The sequence below is a fragment of the Gavialis gangeticus genome, unplaced genomic scaffold, assembly GCF_001723915.1.
Source record: "Gavialis gangeticus isolate Ggan-Ray unplaced genomic scaffold, GavGan_comp1, whole genome shotgun sequence".
Classification (NCBI taxonomy): Eukaryota; Metazoa; Chordata; order Crocodylia; family Gavialidae; genus Gavialis; species Gavialis gangeticus.
In genome coordinates this window covers 34,848,246-34,865,444 of record NW_017729001.1, presented here as the reverse complement: position 1 = coordinate 34,865,444, position 17,199 = coordinate 34,848,246, and the positions used below count along the sequence as shown (strand labels likewise).

General features: G+C 43.2%; 1 protein-coding gene across 1 annotated transcript in view; it reads left to right on the top strand.

Moving 5' to 3' along the window:
- Positions 1-92: 92 nt before the first annotated feature.
- Positions 93-17,199, top strand: part of CHEK2 (checkpoint kinase 2) — a 25,596-nt gene continuing 8,489 nt past the window's right edge. The window contains exons 1-12 of the mRNA XM_019507360.1: positions 93-364; positions 1,661-1,785; positions 2,073-2,220; positions 3,051-3,141; positions 5,492-5,600; positions 7,038-7,091; positions 8,291-8,352; positions 10,083-10,182; positions 10,855-10,941; positions 12,146-12,309; positions 12,527-12,642; positions 13,556-13,641. Of these exons, the coding sequence (XP_019362905.1) occupies positions 133-364; positions 1,661-1,785; positions 2,073-2,220; positions 3,051-3,141; positions 5,492-5,600; positions 7,038-7,091; positions 8,291-8,352; positions 10,083-10,182; positions 10,855-10,941; positions 12,146-12,309; positions 12,527-12,642; positions 13,556-13,641 (1,374 nt within the window). The 5' untranslated portion in view covers positions 93-132. The remainder of the gene's footprint in view (positions 365-1,660; positions 1,786-2,072; positions 2,221-3,050; positions 3,142-5,491; positions 5,601-7,037; positions 7,092-8,290; positions 8,353-10,082; positions 10,183-10,854; positions 10,942-12,145; positions 12,310-12,526; positions 12,643-13,555; positions 13,642-17,199) is intronic.

Here is a 17,199-nt window from a genome sequence, read left to right as displayed (position 1 = left end):
CGCGTGTGAGCGGCGCTGCGCGGGGCGGGAGGAAGCAGCGCGTGGCTGCTAGCCGTGGCCCGAGGAGGTGCCGGGCCGAGGCGGGCGGCCGCTGCCCGCGTGTCACTTTCTGCCGCGTGTTTTGCAGCCGCGATGTCCCGGGAGACGGGCGGCGAGTCGCAGCCGTCGCAGGGCGGGACGGGCTCGTCGTCTGGCAGCTCGCAGGGCACTAGCCAGTCGTCCTCCAGCTCCGGCACGCTCAGCTCCCTGGACACGGTGCCCACGCAGGAGCTGCCCCCCATCCCCGAGGACCAGGAGCCGGAGGAGCCGGCCCCGCAGCCGTGGGGGCGTCTCTTCGCGCTGGGCAGGGGCTTCATCAACTACGGTAGGCCCCGTGCCCTGGCGCACCCTGGGGAAGTCGTTACAGCAGAACGTTTTGCTTTTGTTTCAGTTAACGCCCTGGTTCTGGGGGAGGCCTGCTCGTAGTGTGTCCTTCGAGGTGGCTCCTGGCTGTAGGCGCCGGTTGAGCTGGAGCATGGGTCCCTCCTAGCTGGGACGGAGAAGGAGCGACCCGTCTTGTTTCTCCCCCCACGCCTCGCAGCTGCTGTGCGGCAGGGCGCTCCAACTCCCGAGATGTTCCCCAGTCTCCGGCTGCTGCGGGGTGGGAGATGGGGCGAGTTCGTTTGGCCGTTCCCAGCCTCCCCGCGGGGCCCGTGGATCCAGTGCAGGACGCGGGTGGCCCCACGGGCGCCCAGAGCGCTCACAGGCTGTCTCAAGCGGCTCCCGTCCATGGCAACTGGTGATGCTGTTACCGGTAGAGTCCTCCAAGAGGAGCAGAGCAACGACGACATGAGGAGCAGAGCAACGACGGCATCTGGCAGGATTCGCACAGCGCTCCCTGCTCCAAGCCCTGGTTTCCTTTATCCTCCGGCTGGGAGATGGAGGTTTGGAGACAGTTAAATCAGATAGCTTTTATTAGACCAACTCCAATTTGCGCTGGTTTAATAAAAGTGATCAGATTGACCCGAAGACTCTCATTTGCCCATGTCCTTAGACCAACATGGCTACAACGTACACCCATTGGAGACTGATGCCAGGGATGCATTATGAAGCTAAAACAAATCCAGATCTGTCCCCTGTAGCTGTGTGAAACCCCACACAAGTAGGTAAAGTGGAGCCGTCATGATCGTTGCAGTAGCTGTGACTGTGACTGGGTTGATGGCATTACTCCCATGGATTGAGTTAAGCCTGTGTGCACAGATTGGGGGTTACAGGCACCCCTGCTCGGTTGCCAGAGCTAGACGTTGGGTTTTTTTCTTCTCTTGCAGTTCTGCTTTTTATTGATCTTTAGTGCCATACACCAACTTCCTGGCTTTTTAGATGAGGTTATGGATTACACATGAAACTCTGTGAGTTTTCATGTTGCTTAGAAGTTTGGTTCTCCTTAAAGCAGGGTGCAGTGCAGTCTAAGCCAAGTTGCCCAGAGGGGAACGGGTCCACACACCACTGGACTTTGCTGCCCTCTCTCAGGGCTGTTACAATGTCAGGTTAGGCAGCTTCTGAACCATTCCGCTTTGCTGTGTGTTTCGAGTGCTACCATTCGGTATCAATTTGCTGTTCTAGGACAACTTACTGGTATTTTGTGGTCCCTTCCTTTCTCTTCTTCTTTTTCTGCTTCCAGACTGTGTGAATGATGAGTGTTGGTTTGGCAGAGACAAAAGCTGTGACTACAGCTTTTCTAGGATAGGGCTGTCCGAGACAGGTTTCTACCAGAACTACAGCAAGAAGCATTTCCGAATTTTCAAGGTAAGCGCTAAAAGGACCCATGGCCCCTCTCCTGCTGCCTCTAAAGAAGGAATCCAGATTAACTGGTGGGGAGAGGAGGGGGTAACAAGGAAACAAACCCTCCCTAATCTGAGGTTTAAAAGCCTTACAGTGTAGACTCCTTTCATGGGTCACTTAGTCAAACAGGTTGTTCAGATCAGTTTTCCTTAGTTCATGAAATTATATATCATAATATTTTTTTAAATGTTCAGTACAGCCTCACAATAAAAGTAATCTTTTGTTATTGTTGCCTTTCTCCCTGTCTCTAGGAAACGGGACCACGAGACTCCTATGTTGCCTACATAGAAGATCACAGTGTGAATGGAACCTTTGTAAATAAAGAGCTTATAGGAAGAGGGAAAAGGCTGCCACTGACTCACAATTCTGAAATTGCACTGTCTGTACAGAGTAACAAAGGTAAAATACAGCACAACACAACCAGAGGCGTGACATGTTGATCTGGGAGGTCCTTCTGTTCTTATGTCCAGTGATTTTTAAATAGCTTCTGTATTACACACTGAGCTTCTCCCAAATGCTTTTAAAGTCCTGCATAAGACGACAAGGGATTTAATGATATTTAATATTTGACCAGTGCTTTTTGTGTAAACAAATCTGCCTGAAATCCAGTACATGTCAAAGAAACCGGTTACAAGTAGTTGCAGATACTACACCTGATCTAGGGTGTTTCTACCAGTTTGTTTTTATAGTTAAACTTAAAAAATGCTTTTCTTTCTAAGAAGCTGTGTGACGGTCGTATCTAGGGGATATTGACTTGCAACTCAGGGCAGACAATGAAAATTATGTGCGAAATGCTTTCAAATGCACAAAGAAAACAAGATGAAAAACTAGAGAAGTTTGTTTTTGTTTTTTTCCCCTGTAAAGGCACCATCTATGTGTGATTCTTGCTCCTGGGATTTAGCTTTGAAACGTAAGACTAACACTGCTTGCATTTTTACCTTAAGTGCTGTATTAATGGATTGTAAGAACTTGAATTTGTCATGCTGAATAGTTTGTTGAGGCAGTTTACTGGTTACTGAAGAAGTTATAGTAAAGAAGTTATCTTTCAACAATGTGAACTGGCTGATATCAGTCCTGGTGTCAGTTAAGCTGATACATGTTTTTCCTTTAACCCAAAGCATTTTCTTAGTTATATTGTTGAACAGTAACATTTAGGAAGAGTAGTTTGTTTATTTTAACAAAGTTTTTGAAGTTAGTAACAGGAAAATGATCTCCACTCATCTTCCTAGTGTTTGTATTTTCTGATCTTATGGTGGATGATCAGTCGGGGTATCCCAGAGAATTCAAAGAGAAATATATCATGTCAAAAACTTTGGGAAGGTAAGCATCATACTTTCTGAAATATTTAGCATTTCTTTTCCTTTGATTCTCACTGGATTCTGCTGGAACTGTCACTAATGTGAATTGCTAGCTGCTCTTGTTTTAGTATTGTTTCAGTAACACAAGTATGAATGGAGTTTTGCGGGTTAATAAAAGGCAAAGAGCCCAATTTTCAGCATATCACTGTCTCCTTTTCTCTGCTAGGGGTACACCACAGTTTACTGTCTTATGAACTAAAATGCTTTAATCTATCTGAAGTCATACGGGCTCACAGGTCATAATTGAATGACCTGTGGTATAAAGTTGGTTGTCTTAGGCCCGAAACTATGATGCTACGAGAGATTCTTTTCTGGTGGTTTTGTGGCACATAGAGAAAGTCTTCCTTGATTGTTCAGCTGGAATTCTCTTGCTGGAGGGGAGCTCTCAGCTAGCATAAGTAAGGAAATCCGTATCCTTCTTTTGCAAACTGCCTCCCCCCCACCCCCAAACAAAGGGGGCTTGTGAGCCTAGTAGAGACCACAAGCCGTTAGTGTAGCTCCCTAGTTGTCATTCTTATCAAGGATGAGAACAGGAGCAGGTGGAAAAGGTATTAATTTATATAGCACTTACTGGTAGCTAGCACAAGTTCTTATACGGGGGGGGGGGTCAAACTAAATCACAACAGTTCTTCCTTGCTTTTTAATCTGCTAACAAACAATACATTGTGAGAACAGGGGAAGTGTTCCATAATAAGCTCAGCTCAAGGGAAGGGGTATCTCTCTGTGCAGGAATAGTGTCTCCACCTAGGTCTGCTTCGCAGTGCTTGTATTAAGATGAAGATTGGCGTAATCTGAAAGTGGAGCGAAGCTGTGAAATGAACAGTGGCAGTAAAACAAGGTGGTTACTCAGATGATTGTTCTGGCTTTTTAAAAAGCTCTTTCCTTTGCTTTAATCATTCTTTTACATGCAAATGTTTATACTGAGTTGTCAAAAGGAGGAGCTTAGAATCTCGCAGCCTTGTTGCAGAAGTGTATTTTGAGGAGACTATTAGAAGATCTTTAGGATTAGTGCTGTATAAAGTAATTGTTTAACTTTAAAGGATTGTTTTACTCCTTAACGCAAAGTCTCATGTTCAGTTACTTGGCTTAAAAGTTATTAGTCTTTAAAATGGGGGTGGGGGGCAGGCAGGGAAGAATTGGGTGGGTAAGGAGGGTGTTTTGTTTTGAATACCCAGGGCTGAAGGAGGAGGAATAATTCCTCTTTTAATAGATGGGTGATAGCACTGGCAATAAATCTGAAATAAAATAGACTTGTTCAACTATTCATTTCCCAGGCAATATGACTTTTGTCATCTTATTACAAATACAGCCTCTTAGAATAAGGGGTCCTTAGGTTGCTGGGATTGTAGCTGCCCTTTTGCTCAGTTTCAGCTCTGAATGATGAAAACTGTAAAAGTGGGATGCCTGATTTTCTGGCTTAGGCCTGTTCTTTCCTTACACCATTTATGTCTGGGATTTGGCTCTGTTTGTCTCATTGGCTTGGGTACAGAACGTACTTTTAATGGTGAAACCCCAGATCATGGTTTATGATTAGGTATGAGCAGTCTTAGAAGAGAAAGATCGAAAGAATCTGCTGGCTACTGTGTCACTTTGTATATTAATTGGGGGGAGGTCAAAATATGACCTTGCCCAATTCTCAAGAAAGAAGGATTAGCCTTTTTATATTTAAAATGTTTTTAAAATGGAAAAAGACGTGTCTTCTGTAAAGACTTTGGAAGAAAGCCGTACAGTGAAAACACAAATGTGAGTGGCCTACCTGAATTTCCAACTATATGATTGCTGCTATGTAAATATGTATTTATGGCCATATGTATTCCTCAGATTTGAACAGCCCTGTCGCGCAGAACCCAGACGTTGCATTACCTTTCTGCCATTACTCAGTGGACACGATGGGCCACATGTAGTGCGTATCGAATCAAAACTTAGTGGCTGTCAAAACTTTTAATGTACATTTTAAATGTGATTTTGGTTTTGGTTATGTTAGCCATTGTAGGGCTGACATACCACCAGTGCTTGTCCTCGGTATTCTCTTAATAGTTCACGGTTTGGAGTTTTGCTGCTCTTTTGATTTCTGTATTGAAATGTTGGTGACTGCCCTAATAACCATTGTTATAAAGGTTGTGTTGCCAGTATGTCTGACTGCTGAACACGTACCTCAGAGTGCTGTGATAGCCTGGTGTTTTCCAGAGGCTGGGAGACGATAGTTTTCTAATCAGACAGCAAATGCCCTTCAGTCATTTACCAGTTTGTATTTTTTACGTGCATTTTGAAAAATGTTTGCAAGCATTAACATCATTATGTTTTTATATTAGTGGTGCCTGTGGCGAAGTCAAACTGGCATTTGAAAAGGCCACGTGTAACAAAGTTGCTGTAAAGATAATCAATAAACGGAGATTTATGACAGCTGCTGTGAGAGAGGCAGTAAGTGCATTGTTTCTGAAGTCTTCTGCAATATTGTGGAAATGATAAATGTTGATTGTTTAAGCTTTGCTGGATTCTCATGCAGTAAAGTGAGTATTTATGCATCATTTAATATGATAAAGTACAAATCCCTTTCTTTGCTAATTCTCTGGGATAGATGATTCTTTCACTTCCTCTTGGGACAGGCAGTAAGCTGTTTTAGAAACAAGACTGAAAGGTGTTGGGAGAAAAACTGTCTTACTTAAAAATTACGAGGTACTCCAGTTAAGTTAAACATAAATAGTAACAAAAACCTGCCTAAACATAAGCCACAGGAATAAGCATCCAGTCCTATCTGTGTTAGCCTCACATCTGTTTGGGAAATCGTTATATAAGCTGGAGAAGGAGGCTATGTATAGAAATTGTAGGTCTGGTGGGGAACTGGCTAATGAGTTGCTACAGGTTACGATTAAAGCAGAGCTCAGAGGCTGGAGAGAGGCTGCTTATGGAACTTCTGAATGAGACCAATCTCTGTGTTCTCGTTTAATGGAACTGGCACAGAATGTAGGTGCATGTGATGCAATTTGTTGAGGGGACAAAGCAGGAAGCGTTGCCAATACCGTGGACAGGGGATGGAGCTTCATACAGCAACCTAAGGATGGGGTTGTGGACTGGAGAAATGGAAATGAGATGGAATTGAATGGTATGAAGCATAAGGACGTTCACTTAGGTGCTAATACCAAGCATGATTTCTGCAAAGTTGGGGTCTCATCCGTTGGAAATGAGAGGAAGAAGACCTGCATGTCTTAGCTGATGCAGAGAATAGTGTGAGCCATCAATGTGAGGTGGCTGTGAAACAGGCAAATTGAGTTCTAGGATGTACCAGGAGAGTTGTTTTCAGTAAAAATAACAACGTATATTAATACCATTTTATAAAGCACAGGTCAGACATCGTCTGGAGTGCGGTGTAGAATTTGGTAACCCCTGTTCAGAAAGATTAATTCAGAAGATGCAGAGAAGAACGAGCGGGATAATCGAGAGAAGTAGAAACTTGTCTTATGGGAGTGGATTTCTAAGAGCCTGGCGTGTTTGGGCTGGCAAAACAAAGGCTAACACGTGATTCTTGTTTATTTAAATGTGTCAGGGGAGCGCACACAAGGGGAAGATAAATTATTTGAGCTAAAGGACAATACTAGCACAAAAACCAATGGGTGTAAATTGACCCTGACTAAATTTTGGCCAGAAACTTAGGTACATTTTTTCAAAAGGAGTAATTGAAACCTGGAAGCGAACTAGTGTAATGGTGGAATGTGATCATCTTGTGAATGGAATTACATGATGCGTTCACCTACAGTAGTAGGGGGTGAGATATGACGCATCCAGAAGGTCTTTCCATATCCCACGTTCTGGAAGGAGCACCACTCTTATTCCATCTGACATTTGAATTTTTTTTTATAGGATCCAGTGTTCAATGTCAATACAGAAATAGAGATTTTGAAGAAAATAAATCATGTGAGTATACTCCTAAAAGCATATTTTTATGTGCATTATGTTTTTCTTGATTGCTGGTTGTAACTTATGGCCCAAATAGAACCACTTAATTTGACATTGCCTCTCTTCCTGTGTACGTGCCAAATATTTAATTGACCCTTTTCAAGTCTGTTGTAGGTAAGGTTATCTGAAACAATTTCTGTTATATAAAACACTTCCCTTCCATGGTCTCTCTGGGAACCACAGCTCCAGACAATAAGATCTTCCTTGACACACTCTTCTCTGAATATTTTGGATGCCCTCACTTGTTGGCTAGCTTTGGCTTTGACACATTCTCCACTATTGATGTTTGGACCTATTCAATCAGAACAGCCAGTCTAGGGATTCTCGTTCAGCAGCATTATCTGAAAGTTTCTGGTGATTAAGGAAACTGGAACCTTTCGGAGTCCATTAGAGACATCAGGAATTTAAAATCAGACTAATGTAGTTACAAAACTACATACATAGACCTCCCGACCCCACTTCTTGATTGCCTTTGGCAGAGTTGGGTGATATGAAACATTTTTCTTTTGTTTTCTTTTTTTTTTAACTTTTCTTCCCTTTTGCTTCATAACAGCACGAAAGGAGGAGTCATTTACAGTGAATTAGTGTAACTGACTGTGCTTAGAGTATATTGGCTGAACTGCATGGGAGCTCAGAATTACTGTAAATTTAACAGGCCTTCTGACTGGGATTGAAGTGCACTGAAAAATATGTTTTGGTGCAACTTCCATAGCACCTGTCCGCATTGAGCAGGCAGTCTCTGGTGTTACATTCTCTAATACATTAATGCTGAAATCACTTGGAAATATTTTTTTTTAAAAGAGGTGCAGTGTCCTTACAAATACATTGCATCACACTCTTCCGAAATGACTTGCTTATGGCATATTAGAGATTGGGAGATCAGGAGGCAATATTTTACAGTTAGGGTGGCCAGAATCTGGAACCAACTTCCTAGGAAAGTGGTCCTCGCCCCTACCTTGGGCAAATTCAAAAAGAGGTCAGATGATCACCTGTCTGGGGCCTTGTGAACCCAGCATTCATTCCTGCCTGTGGCAGGGGGTCAGGCTAGATGATCTGATCAGGTCCCTCCTGACCCTAGTTACTATGAAACTGTTACTGTATTACTAGTTTGTATGAAATCATTGTTTTGTTGGTTTTCTCTTTTTTTTTTTTATTAGCCCTGCTTAATCAAGATTAAAAACTTCTTTGAAGCAGAAGACTATTACATTATTTTGGAATTGTAAGTAGACTATTTGCATTTAGTGTGTGTTCCAGGGAAAATACTGTACAGCAGTTTAAAGTTCAAGATCAGTTTCTTGACCTAGATTTGGAACTGGATGAGGAGCCAGAGATCATAGGAAATTAGGCCTGGAAGGGACCTCACAAAGTCATTTAGTCCAGTTGCTTACTCAAGGCAAGATTATCCCTGACTAAATCATCCAGGCCAAGTCTCTGTCTAGCCTGCTCTTGAAAATTTCTAGCAATGGAGATTCCACAACTTTTTAGGTAGCCTGAGTCAATGCTTTACCACTTTCATAGTGAGACAGTTCTTCCTAATGATTAACCTAAACTTCCTCTGCTGCAGCTTGAGTCCATTGCTCATAGTCCTATGTCCTACAGCCAGAGAGAATAATCTATGTCCATCCTCTTTGTAATCACCCCTCAGGTAATTGAAGACTGCTATCAAATCCCTTCTCAATCTTTTCTTCTTCAGACTAAACCCTAGTTCTTTCAGCCTTTCCTTATAAGTCATGCTTCCTAGGCCTCTAATCATTTTTATTGCTCTGCTGGACTCAAAATCTGTACACAATATTCCAGTTGTGGCCTCACCGATGCTGAGTAGGGTGGAGAATTCCTTCTCTTGATTTGCAAACAACACTCCAGTTGATACAGTCCAGTATACCATTGGCTTTTTTTGCAACAGGAGCACACTCTTGGGCTATGTTCAGCTTAATAAACATATAGCTCATTCAGCTACTGTGTCCCACAGGTCCTTCTCTGCAGTACTGCAGCCTAGCCAGTTGTTCCCCAGGTGGTATTTGTATGTACAATTCTTCTATACCAAGAGCAGGACTTTGCATTTGTCCTTGTTGAATTTGATGTGGTTGATTGCGGGACATTTTTTCCAGTTTCTCCAGGTCATTTAAGATCCTGGGTCTATCCTCCAGACTGTCTTCAACTCCACCCAACTTGGTGTCATCTGCAAATTTGCTAAGTGTGCACTCAGTTCCATTATCCAAATCATTAAACAGTACTAGACCCAGGACAGACCTCTAGGTATCCCACTTGATTTCTTCTCACAACTAGACATTGAGCCATTGATGACTACCGCTGAGCATAATGATCCAGCCAGTTATGTATCTACCTAACAGTACTTCTGTCTAGTCTGTATTTCCTTAGCTTGTTAATGAGAGTGTTGTGGGAGACTGTGTCAAAAGCCTTACTAAAAGTCATGAGATGAACTAGTGGCCAGCCAGCTTGCATCTTTGTGACCTTCATTGTCAGTCCCAGGTAGGGCAGTGTGAAGATGATGAGTGTGGATGCTGTGGCTGGAGGGCTGTGAAAATGAGGGAGAGTCTCTTGGCTAGGCAGAAAGGATAGACATTATTCTGTGGAGAGTCATCAAGTAGAATGAAGCATCTTAAAAGACTCCCAAGGCTCTGTGCTGGCCAGATGCTACTGATAGAAAGTGAGATCACCTCAAATAAGTTGTTTGCCTTCCTGCTAACACACTTTGTGCTTTCTTGGATTTTATTTGAAACCACGCAGGCACAGTTTCTTTTTTTCTAGTTGTATATAATAATTCATATCCATATAACAAAGATACATTGGATGCATTTTAGAAACCAAGCTTACTATACTATTCATTTGACTGTTTTTTGAATTAAGTGGCCCGGTCTTAGGTTGCCCAGTGATGCAAACCAATGCTGAAGCTGGTGCTTAGACGGTTCTAATGTAAATCTGTTCCAGGATGGAAGGAGGAGAATTATATGACAGAGTGTCAAGACCAATCAAGATGAAAGAAGCTACCTGCAAGCTGTATTTTTATCAGATGCTGTTGGCTGTAAAGGTAGATAGTCCTGAATTCCACCAAGGAAAATATGGCTGGCGCAATTCCAACTGTACAATCAGTTAAGCTTCCTTCCTTCAATAAATGCTTGCTCATATTAGTGTGGCAGTAAGTGAATGCTTCTCTATATCCATAAAATAGATGTAGGCTGCTGTCCCTTGGATGTTGTAGGGGAGAAGACTACTCTATCCCAGGTTTCTTGAAGCCTGTCTGTGGCTTCTTCACTGCCAGTGTGAGGTGCAGTCAGTTGCTGTACTTCACAGGCTACTTTTGCAGACTCAATCAGGGCAAAGCATGTAAAGGAAGGGGTCTTGCACCCCCCGCCCCCCAAAATAGTCACTGTTAACATAGGAGGGAGAGAGAGAACCACAATTCTTTTGTCTTGTCACAGAGAATTTATTCTGCTAATGCAGGAAAATATGTATGATATTTGCATGAACTGCAGGAATGGCATATCATGTTGGTTCCACTCATTCTACCTTTGGCAAGATTTCCAGTTGCTGCATAACAGCTCTTTTAAACACCTTTGTGAGCCCTGTAGTTTTAATGCATGCAGTCTTCCAATGCATCGTTATTGTCATTGAGAAATCTGGAAGTTCACATTTTAATACGTGCGGTATTCTGTTTTTTCTCTTCTTTTTTTGGTATGTGCATTTATATATGTGTACGCAGTACCTTCATGACAATGGTATTATACACCGGGATCTCAAGCCAGAGAATGTGCTACTTTCATCTTCTGAAGAAATTTGCCTTATAAAGGTAAGGGAGAAATTTCTATTTCTGTTTCATTTTTTGCTTTTATTTTGTTGTTCTTTCATTAAAAATTGTGGAACGTTTTCCAGCAGTAGTTCTTTAATATAGTTAAATTCCAACATGCATGCAATTAATATGGGATGAAGTTTGCTGATACTTATTTCTATGTAACGTTGATGCTAAAAATTCAGGAAAGTGAGCGTAAGGCTCTTACACACATTAGAGATTTGTTTCCTCGTATATATTTTAATAAGTTAATTCACATAAGAATGAATAAAACATTTCACATTGTTGTTTGTTTATTTAGACTTGTATAGTGTCCTACCCAGAAAGTCTCAGAACAGCTTGCAGTGGCAGACAAAACAATTAACGTGATAAGAAACATCAACAGACTCCCCAGTTGACACACTAAAACTTTAAATGCCACTGCATATGCCTGCCTGTTACCTGGAGCAGCAACTCCCCAGGCCATCCCAACCATGGCTCCCAGCCTCCATTCAAGTCTTGGTATACAAACCCTTTCTCCACCCACTCCCACTCCCCTGCCTCATACCCAGGGGAGACCGCGCTCATCTTCCCAACATCCTTGCCAAGCCCATACCCTGCCCTCCTTCAAGGGTCTGCAGCTCTCCCCTAAAATGCATAGATCCCCGCCTGCCCTCAATAAGTACAACATATCATTCAAAAAACTATAACAAGGTAACAACTGAAAGATGATTTATCCCTGCTGAAAGGCAAATAAGTCATCAATGTTGTCTTAACTACAGAAATGTCCATGACTCTGGTTATCTGGGCTGCTTGATAACGAGCTCTGGTTTGACAGAGAGGCACAACAGTACATTCAGGGAATGGATAGTCTTTACCTAAGTAGCCTTCCCTAGGAAGCATAGGGTGACAGTGTTACTGCTTGAGCTATTCCAGAGTCTGCAAATAAAAAAAAAAAAATCAGTCTGACACTCAGACTAGTGCTAAACAAACTTATGTCTCCCTCTGTTACGTGCTTCTTCTCTGCCCCCCACCCCAATACAAATCTGTTGCCCAGCTGAGTCTTTCCACTAACGTATTCTGCTGGGTGGACCTTGGCATAGTCATGTACTAGAACGTCTTGGGAATTAGAGCTGTAAATCCTCTCCTGACGCATGCTAACCTACCTTGTGTACTCCACTGCAAGTCAGTTGTTTTTTAACACAGTGTTATCTCTGTGGGTAAGATTACAGATTTTGGACAATCCAAGATTCTTGGAGAAACCTCTCTTATGAAAACATTATGTGGCACTCCCACGTACCTTGCCCCTGAGGTTCTTAATTCCCTTGGGACTGAAGGGTACAGCTGTGCTGTGGACTGTTGGAGTTTAGGAGTTATTCTTTTTGTATGGTAAGAAAGTTTGTGGCTGACAGTTCTGTTGAGTGGTTGGTGATGCATGTGGAGGCTGATCTTTGGCCTTTATTTAAGTACATGTGCTATGTGTCAGCATGTCTTTCAAATTGTTGATCTTGGAAAGGATGCTTTGAAATACATGCCATCTAACAGGCAGTCTTTGTGGCTGGGACAAAACCTGTATTATCAACTTAACTTTTTCTCTTTTGTTTAGCTTATGTGGATATCCTCCCTTCAATGAACATAATACTAAACTGTCTCTGAAAGAGCAGATTACTCAGGGAAAATACACATTTATTCCAAAGGAATGGAAGCATGTGTCTGGTACAGGTATGGTTATGTTAAAATAGCTATAAAATTATTCATTCCATGGAGGTTTCTTGTCTCCTTTCTAACTATGGTATTTCACATGAAATGTTAATGTTTTTCTAGCAAGAACCTAAGAATAAAATAATGAACCTTTCTTTATGTTTTTCATGTCTGGTTCAATGCAATTTTGTGGTAAAAGCTCTAGAACAGATGGACATTAGCTAAGAGTACTTTTCTTGATTAGCAGTGCTAAACATCACTCTGTCTTATATCACCTCTGTCTCCCCACAGTGTGTGTTAAGCAGGTTTTTTTGCTAGGTGAACAAGAAGAAAGTAAGGGTCCTGATTAGAATATCTTGAGGGAGGAATTTGACGTAAATACAGTAGGCACCTGTGCAGGAAACTGCAGGGACCATGTATGAGCAGTGACATATTTAATAAGAGGCTTTTCACAGGAAACTGGGTTGAAACTACAGAGTTTCAGGCACTGAATCACAGCCAGGTCTCAACCCGACCTCCATGTAGGCAGGCTCACTTGCAGCCAAATAAATGCCCTAACTGCTTGATTTCCCCAGTGCAGCTGAATGAGGCTTTTAAATACATTTGCAATGTTGTCAGTGGTCATGACAGTGAAGTCTTACTATGTCACTTCTGTCCAATACCATGGATAGTACAAGAGTGTTTCACTACCCGTGGACTATAGTGTGTATATCCAAGAACAGTCATATGAAGCATGCCATTCATTCACCGTTAAAAGGCAGAAAGCATTTATGTGTTGCTTTAGGGGAATGTTGCTGCTATCTTATCTGATGTGATGCATTTAGCACTGTTGCTATGGAGAAGTACAAATCATTGTGATGAGCACTGTATATCATTTATTTTAAAGTTATGGATTTGTTAGCTATGTGCTGGTCAGCTTATTTCATTATTTTAGCTTTGGACCTTGTGAAGAAGCTGTTGGTTGTGGACCCAAATAAACGACTTACAACAGAAGAAGCCTTAGGGCATCCCTGGCTTCAGGTAGGAGTTGAGACATGTAGTTAGTACAGCCCATCAGTAACATTCTGGGATGGGGAAGCCTACTGATAATTGTAATGTGAACGATGAATGGTGTGAATGCATCAGTTATGAAAAACCCATTCTGCACCAGATCCTTGTCTGAATGGAGTATAGTGTGGAAGTGGTTCAGTGCTGCATGGCTATGTCACTTCACTGGCATAAGACCAGCTGTCCTACTGGGGAGGGGGCAATATTTCTGCACCACATTCTTCAGGTTTCACTTGAAGTCCTGTATATTTGTAGCTATGTCAGTCCTTTGAAAAGGAATAATGGGTTACTGATACTCATTTTAAATTCCAGTTTTGTGCAGGTTATGTTATGGTAAGTAGTGCTAGCTGGGTTTTAAGGATCGTGATGCTTTTGTCTCATGGGAAAGGAGGCAATAAGAGATGCAAGGCAAGTGAGTAACATGAAGACAGGGTGAGGTTTTGAGGTGTTTCAATGTGTAATCAAATATGCTTGTGAAAATTCTGGTTCTGCTTCCCCTCTGGAGAAGGCTGTCCTTGTCACGATGCAGTTTGAGAGACTGGCTGACACACAGGTCAGAAAGAGTTTCAGAGAATATCAGAGCTGGAAAATCCAGGTGTCAGCCATCAAACTCAATTCAGGGTCAGGATTCAAACCCTATTCAATTCCCCCCCCCTCCCCCAGGTTACTACCTATGTAATTTGTTTGCTGATGATGTACCACATGTTGCCCTGATGGTCAGAGTCCTAGATGTTCAGTTTTTGATGTCAGAGACTTGAGTATCACCATAAGAAGAGCCATCTGGGCTCCTGTGTCTGTGAGCAGGGAGGAGGTGCATGCCCCTGCGCTCTCACTTTATTCTTAAATACTGTCTTTAAAAATGAGAAAATACAGATGTGCCCTGGAGATAAAGCCCGTGACCCTCCAAAGTAAAGAATATCTTTTTACCTAGGAGGAACTTTCCACTATGAAACATTTCATCCTTCCACCCAAATGATCGTTTCTTGGAACTAAGTATTTTTAACTACTAAGTTTTCTAAATTAGTGTTGAAATCACTTCACCTGATGTTTAATTGAAAATGAAACCTATGACACTTGTAAATCAGATAGCTTGTTCATACCCTAGTCCTAGGAGAGTGCTACTCCGTGGAAGTTTTGCAGGGTCCACTGCTGTGAGTTCCCTGACTCTACTGCAGCTCAAGCAACTCCATTAACAAATGGATCCTTAGCCGAGAGAGTTTCAGTGGAGCACCTGGCTGTGGCTGCAAACTGTTATTTATGCCCCTTAAATCTTCACTGTGCCTCCTTGAGTGAGCTGAGGCTTGTCTGTCCGTGCATCTAAGAAAACAGTGTAGGGTTTTAGGCACGGAAGAAGAAATGTTTATCTCGACTCGTGAATTCAAAGTCAGCCTTAAACATGTCATGCAACATTGGAAAAGGAAGATGGGTGCTGGGTTCTGAGCTCTGTGACCAGACTCTGTAACAATAGGCTTACCTGACTTTCCCCTCGAAACCTGCGCAGCACTTCAAAATCGGGTTAACCATGAACAATGCGTGCCCCCAGCGGCTGGGGGGCATGGCTGCACAGGGGGTGGCAGCAGCAGCAGGAGCGCAGCGGCGGTAAGCACAGAGCTCCCACAGATGCTGCTGGTGCTGGCCAGAAGGGATTGACAGCTTGCAGATGCCGCCGGTAGTGGGGTGGCAAGTGGCGACCATCCACAGGCACCGCCAACAGTGTTGGCAATGTGTTTTTGTAGGGAGTGCACTGCCATGCTCAGGGGGTACACGTGTACCTGTGTGGACCCCCTACATGTCACCCCTGGGGTTAACCCTGCCAGGATGGCACTGAAATACCCCAAAGACTGCTGAAAAAGCTAAGACAAAGAGCCCCTTCCCCACTGACGGGTTGATGCCCTGTCTTCTGTAGGAGTAGGCAACAGTGTTGGCTGTGAGAAGAACCTGAATCCTCATCATGTCTCTTTCACTGCTTGGCTATGTGACCTTGTCCAGATCCTTACCTCTTCGTTTTCACTTTTTCATCTGTAAAAAGGGGGTAATGTGCACCCATCTATCACTCTGATGCTTCAGAGGGTCAGTTAATTTCTCTCCAGTGCTTCCAATATATAAAGCACTTCTGTAAGTGCTTACTACTGTGGAATCCAGATCAAGCTGTGAGGCAGAAGGCTGGGAGCATAAACAGTCACTGCTCAAAGCTAGGCCAAAGGAAATAGCCAACCTTAAAATGGTTGTGGGCACAGTTCATTTGGCGCTGCCTGGATGCCAGCAGCTGAAGGCCAGATTTCAGTTTTGGAAGACGGATGTTAGGCTGCACAAGAAGCTGAGCCAAAGTAAATCATCTGGGGAGGGCTCCTGCAGGAGAAATTGCTGGAACTGGAAGGCAGATTCTGATGTCTTAGCAGATGGAGTATGCTAAGCCAGCTGAACTTCCTTGGTGCTTATTGCCTCAGGCCCTCAAGCTGCCCCTGGGCAGGCCTGGGGAAGGAATGGACGCACTAGTCATTAGCAGCTACACCAAAATGCAGCTTCTGCTATGGTCCTTCATGGCAAAATTCCTGTGGCCTTCTAATAAACTTGCTGTTCAACAAATGACCTTTTCTGTGCCTCTCCTTCAGGCGCTCTTGCAGCCATGCCTGTGGCTACACTTTTAGGACCTACTGCATCTTCCCAAACACATCTGCTGGTCTTGCTTTGCTCCAGTTGTTTTCTCTTGCTGGTCTCACAACACACCTTTGACTTGTGCAGCAGGTGGGACTGGAGTTGCAGAACCTGAAGACTTCGATAGTGTTACCTGCTGCTCTGTGACTCGTGTCTGATGGGTAACCACTTGGGTTGTTAAAGCAAAATTCTACTGCTGTGGCTGTTGGTGTCAAATCTGACTATTTATCTTCAAATCAGTGTAATCGCAATCTTGAATTTTTTAGGGTAGGGGTACACATTTCAGCACTGCTTTTTAGCACCAGCGTTCTGACACTGACTCACTGTATAATTATGGGCACCTCATTAAACCTATCTCTGTGGGACCGTATTTGTAATTCACCTGATAATTCATAACCAGGTGGAGATACTATGAGGAACAGTAGTATGTAATTTCAAATTATGCATTTTGGTGAGGAAGGCAGAGAGCTGAAGTAGGCAAACAGAGAGATGGAGCTAGAGGATCTGAAAATGCATGTTTGGGCACGAAACCTTGAGGAGGACAGAACATGGGGCTTAAGCAAAACCCTTTCTAACTGGAAACAGATGCATTCTGTATGGGTGAAATGAGTCCTCGAGGCAGCTGTTTTGCTTTTTCTTGACTGTAATAACAGTCTTGATGTGAATAAGATCTGTGCGCTCCAGTTTGATCACAGTCAAACCTGTTGGTTGATGCTGCAAACTTGGTTTTAGCCCTCCTGGTACCAGGCAAGTACTCAGTGAACCATAACCTGTGCAGAACAAAAAGGTGGGAGACAAGCGATAATATATTGTTCTACTTGTAGCGTATGCAACCACTGTCAGCCCAGATGTTTCACGGTTCTGGGGTAGAACCCG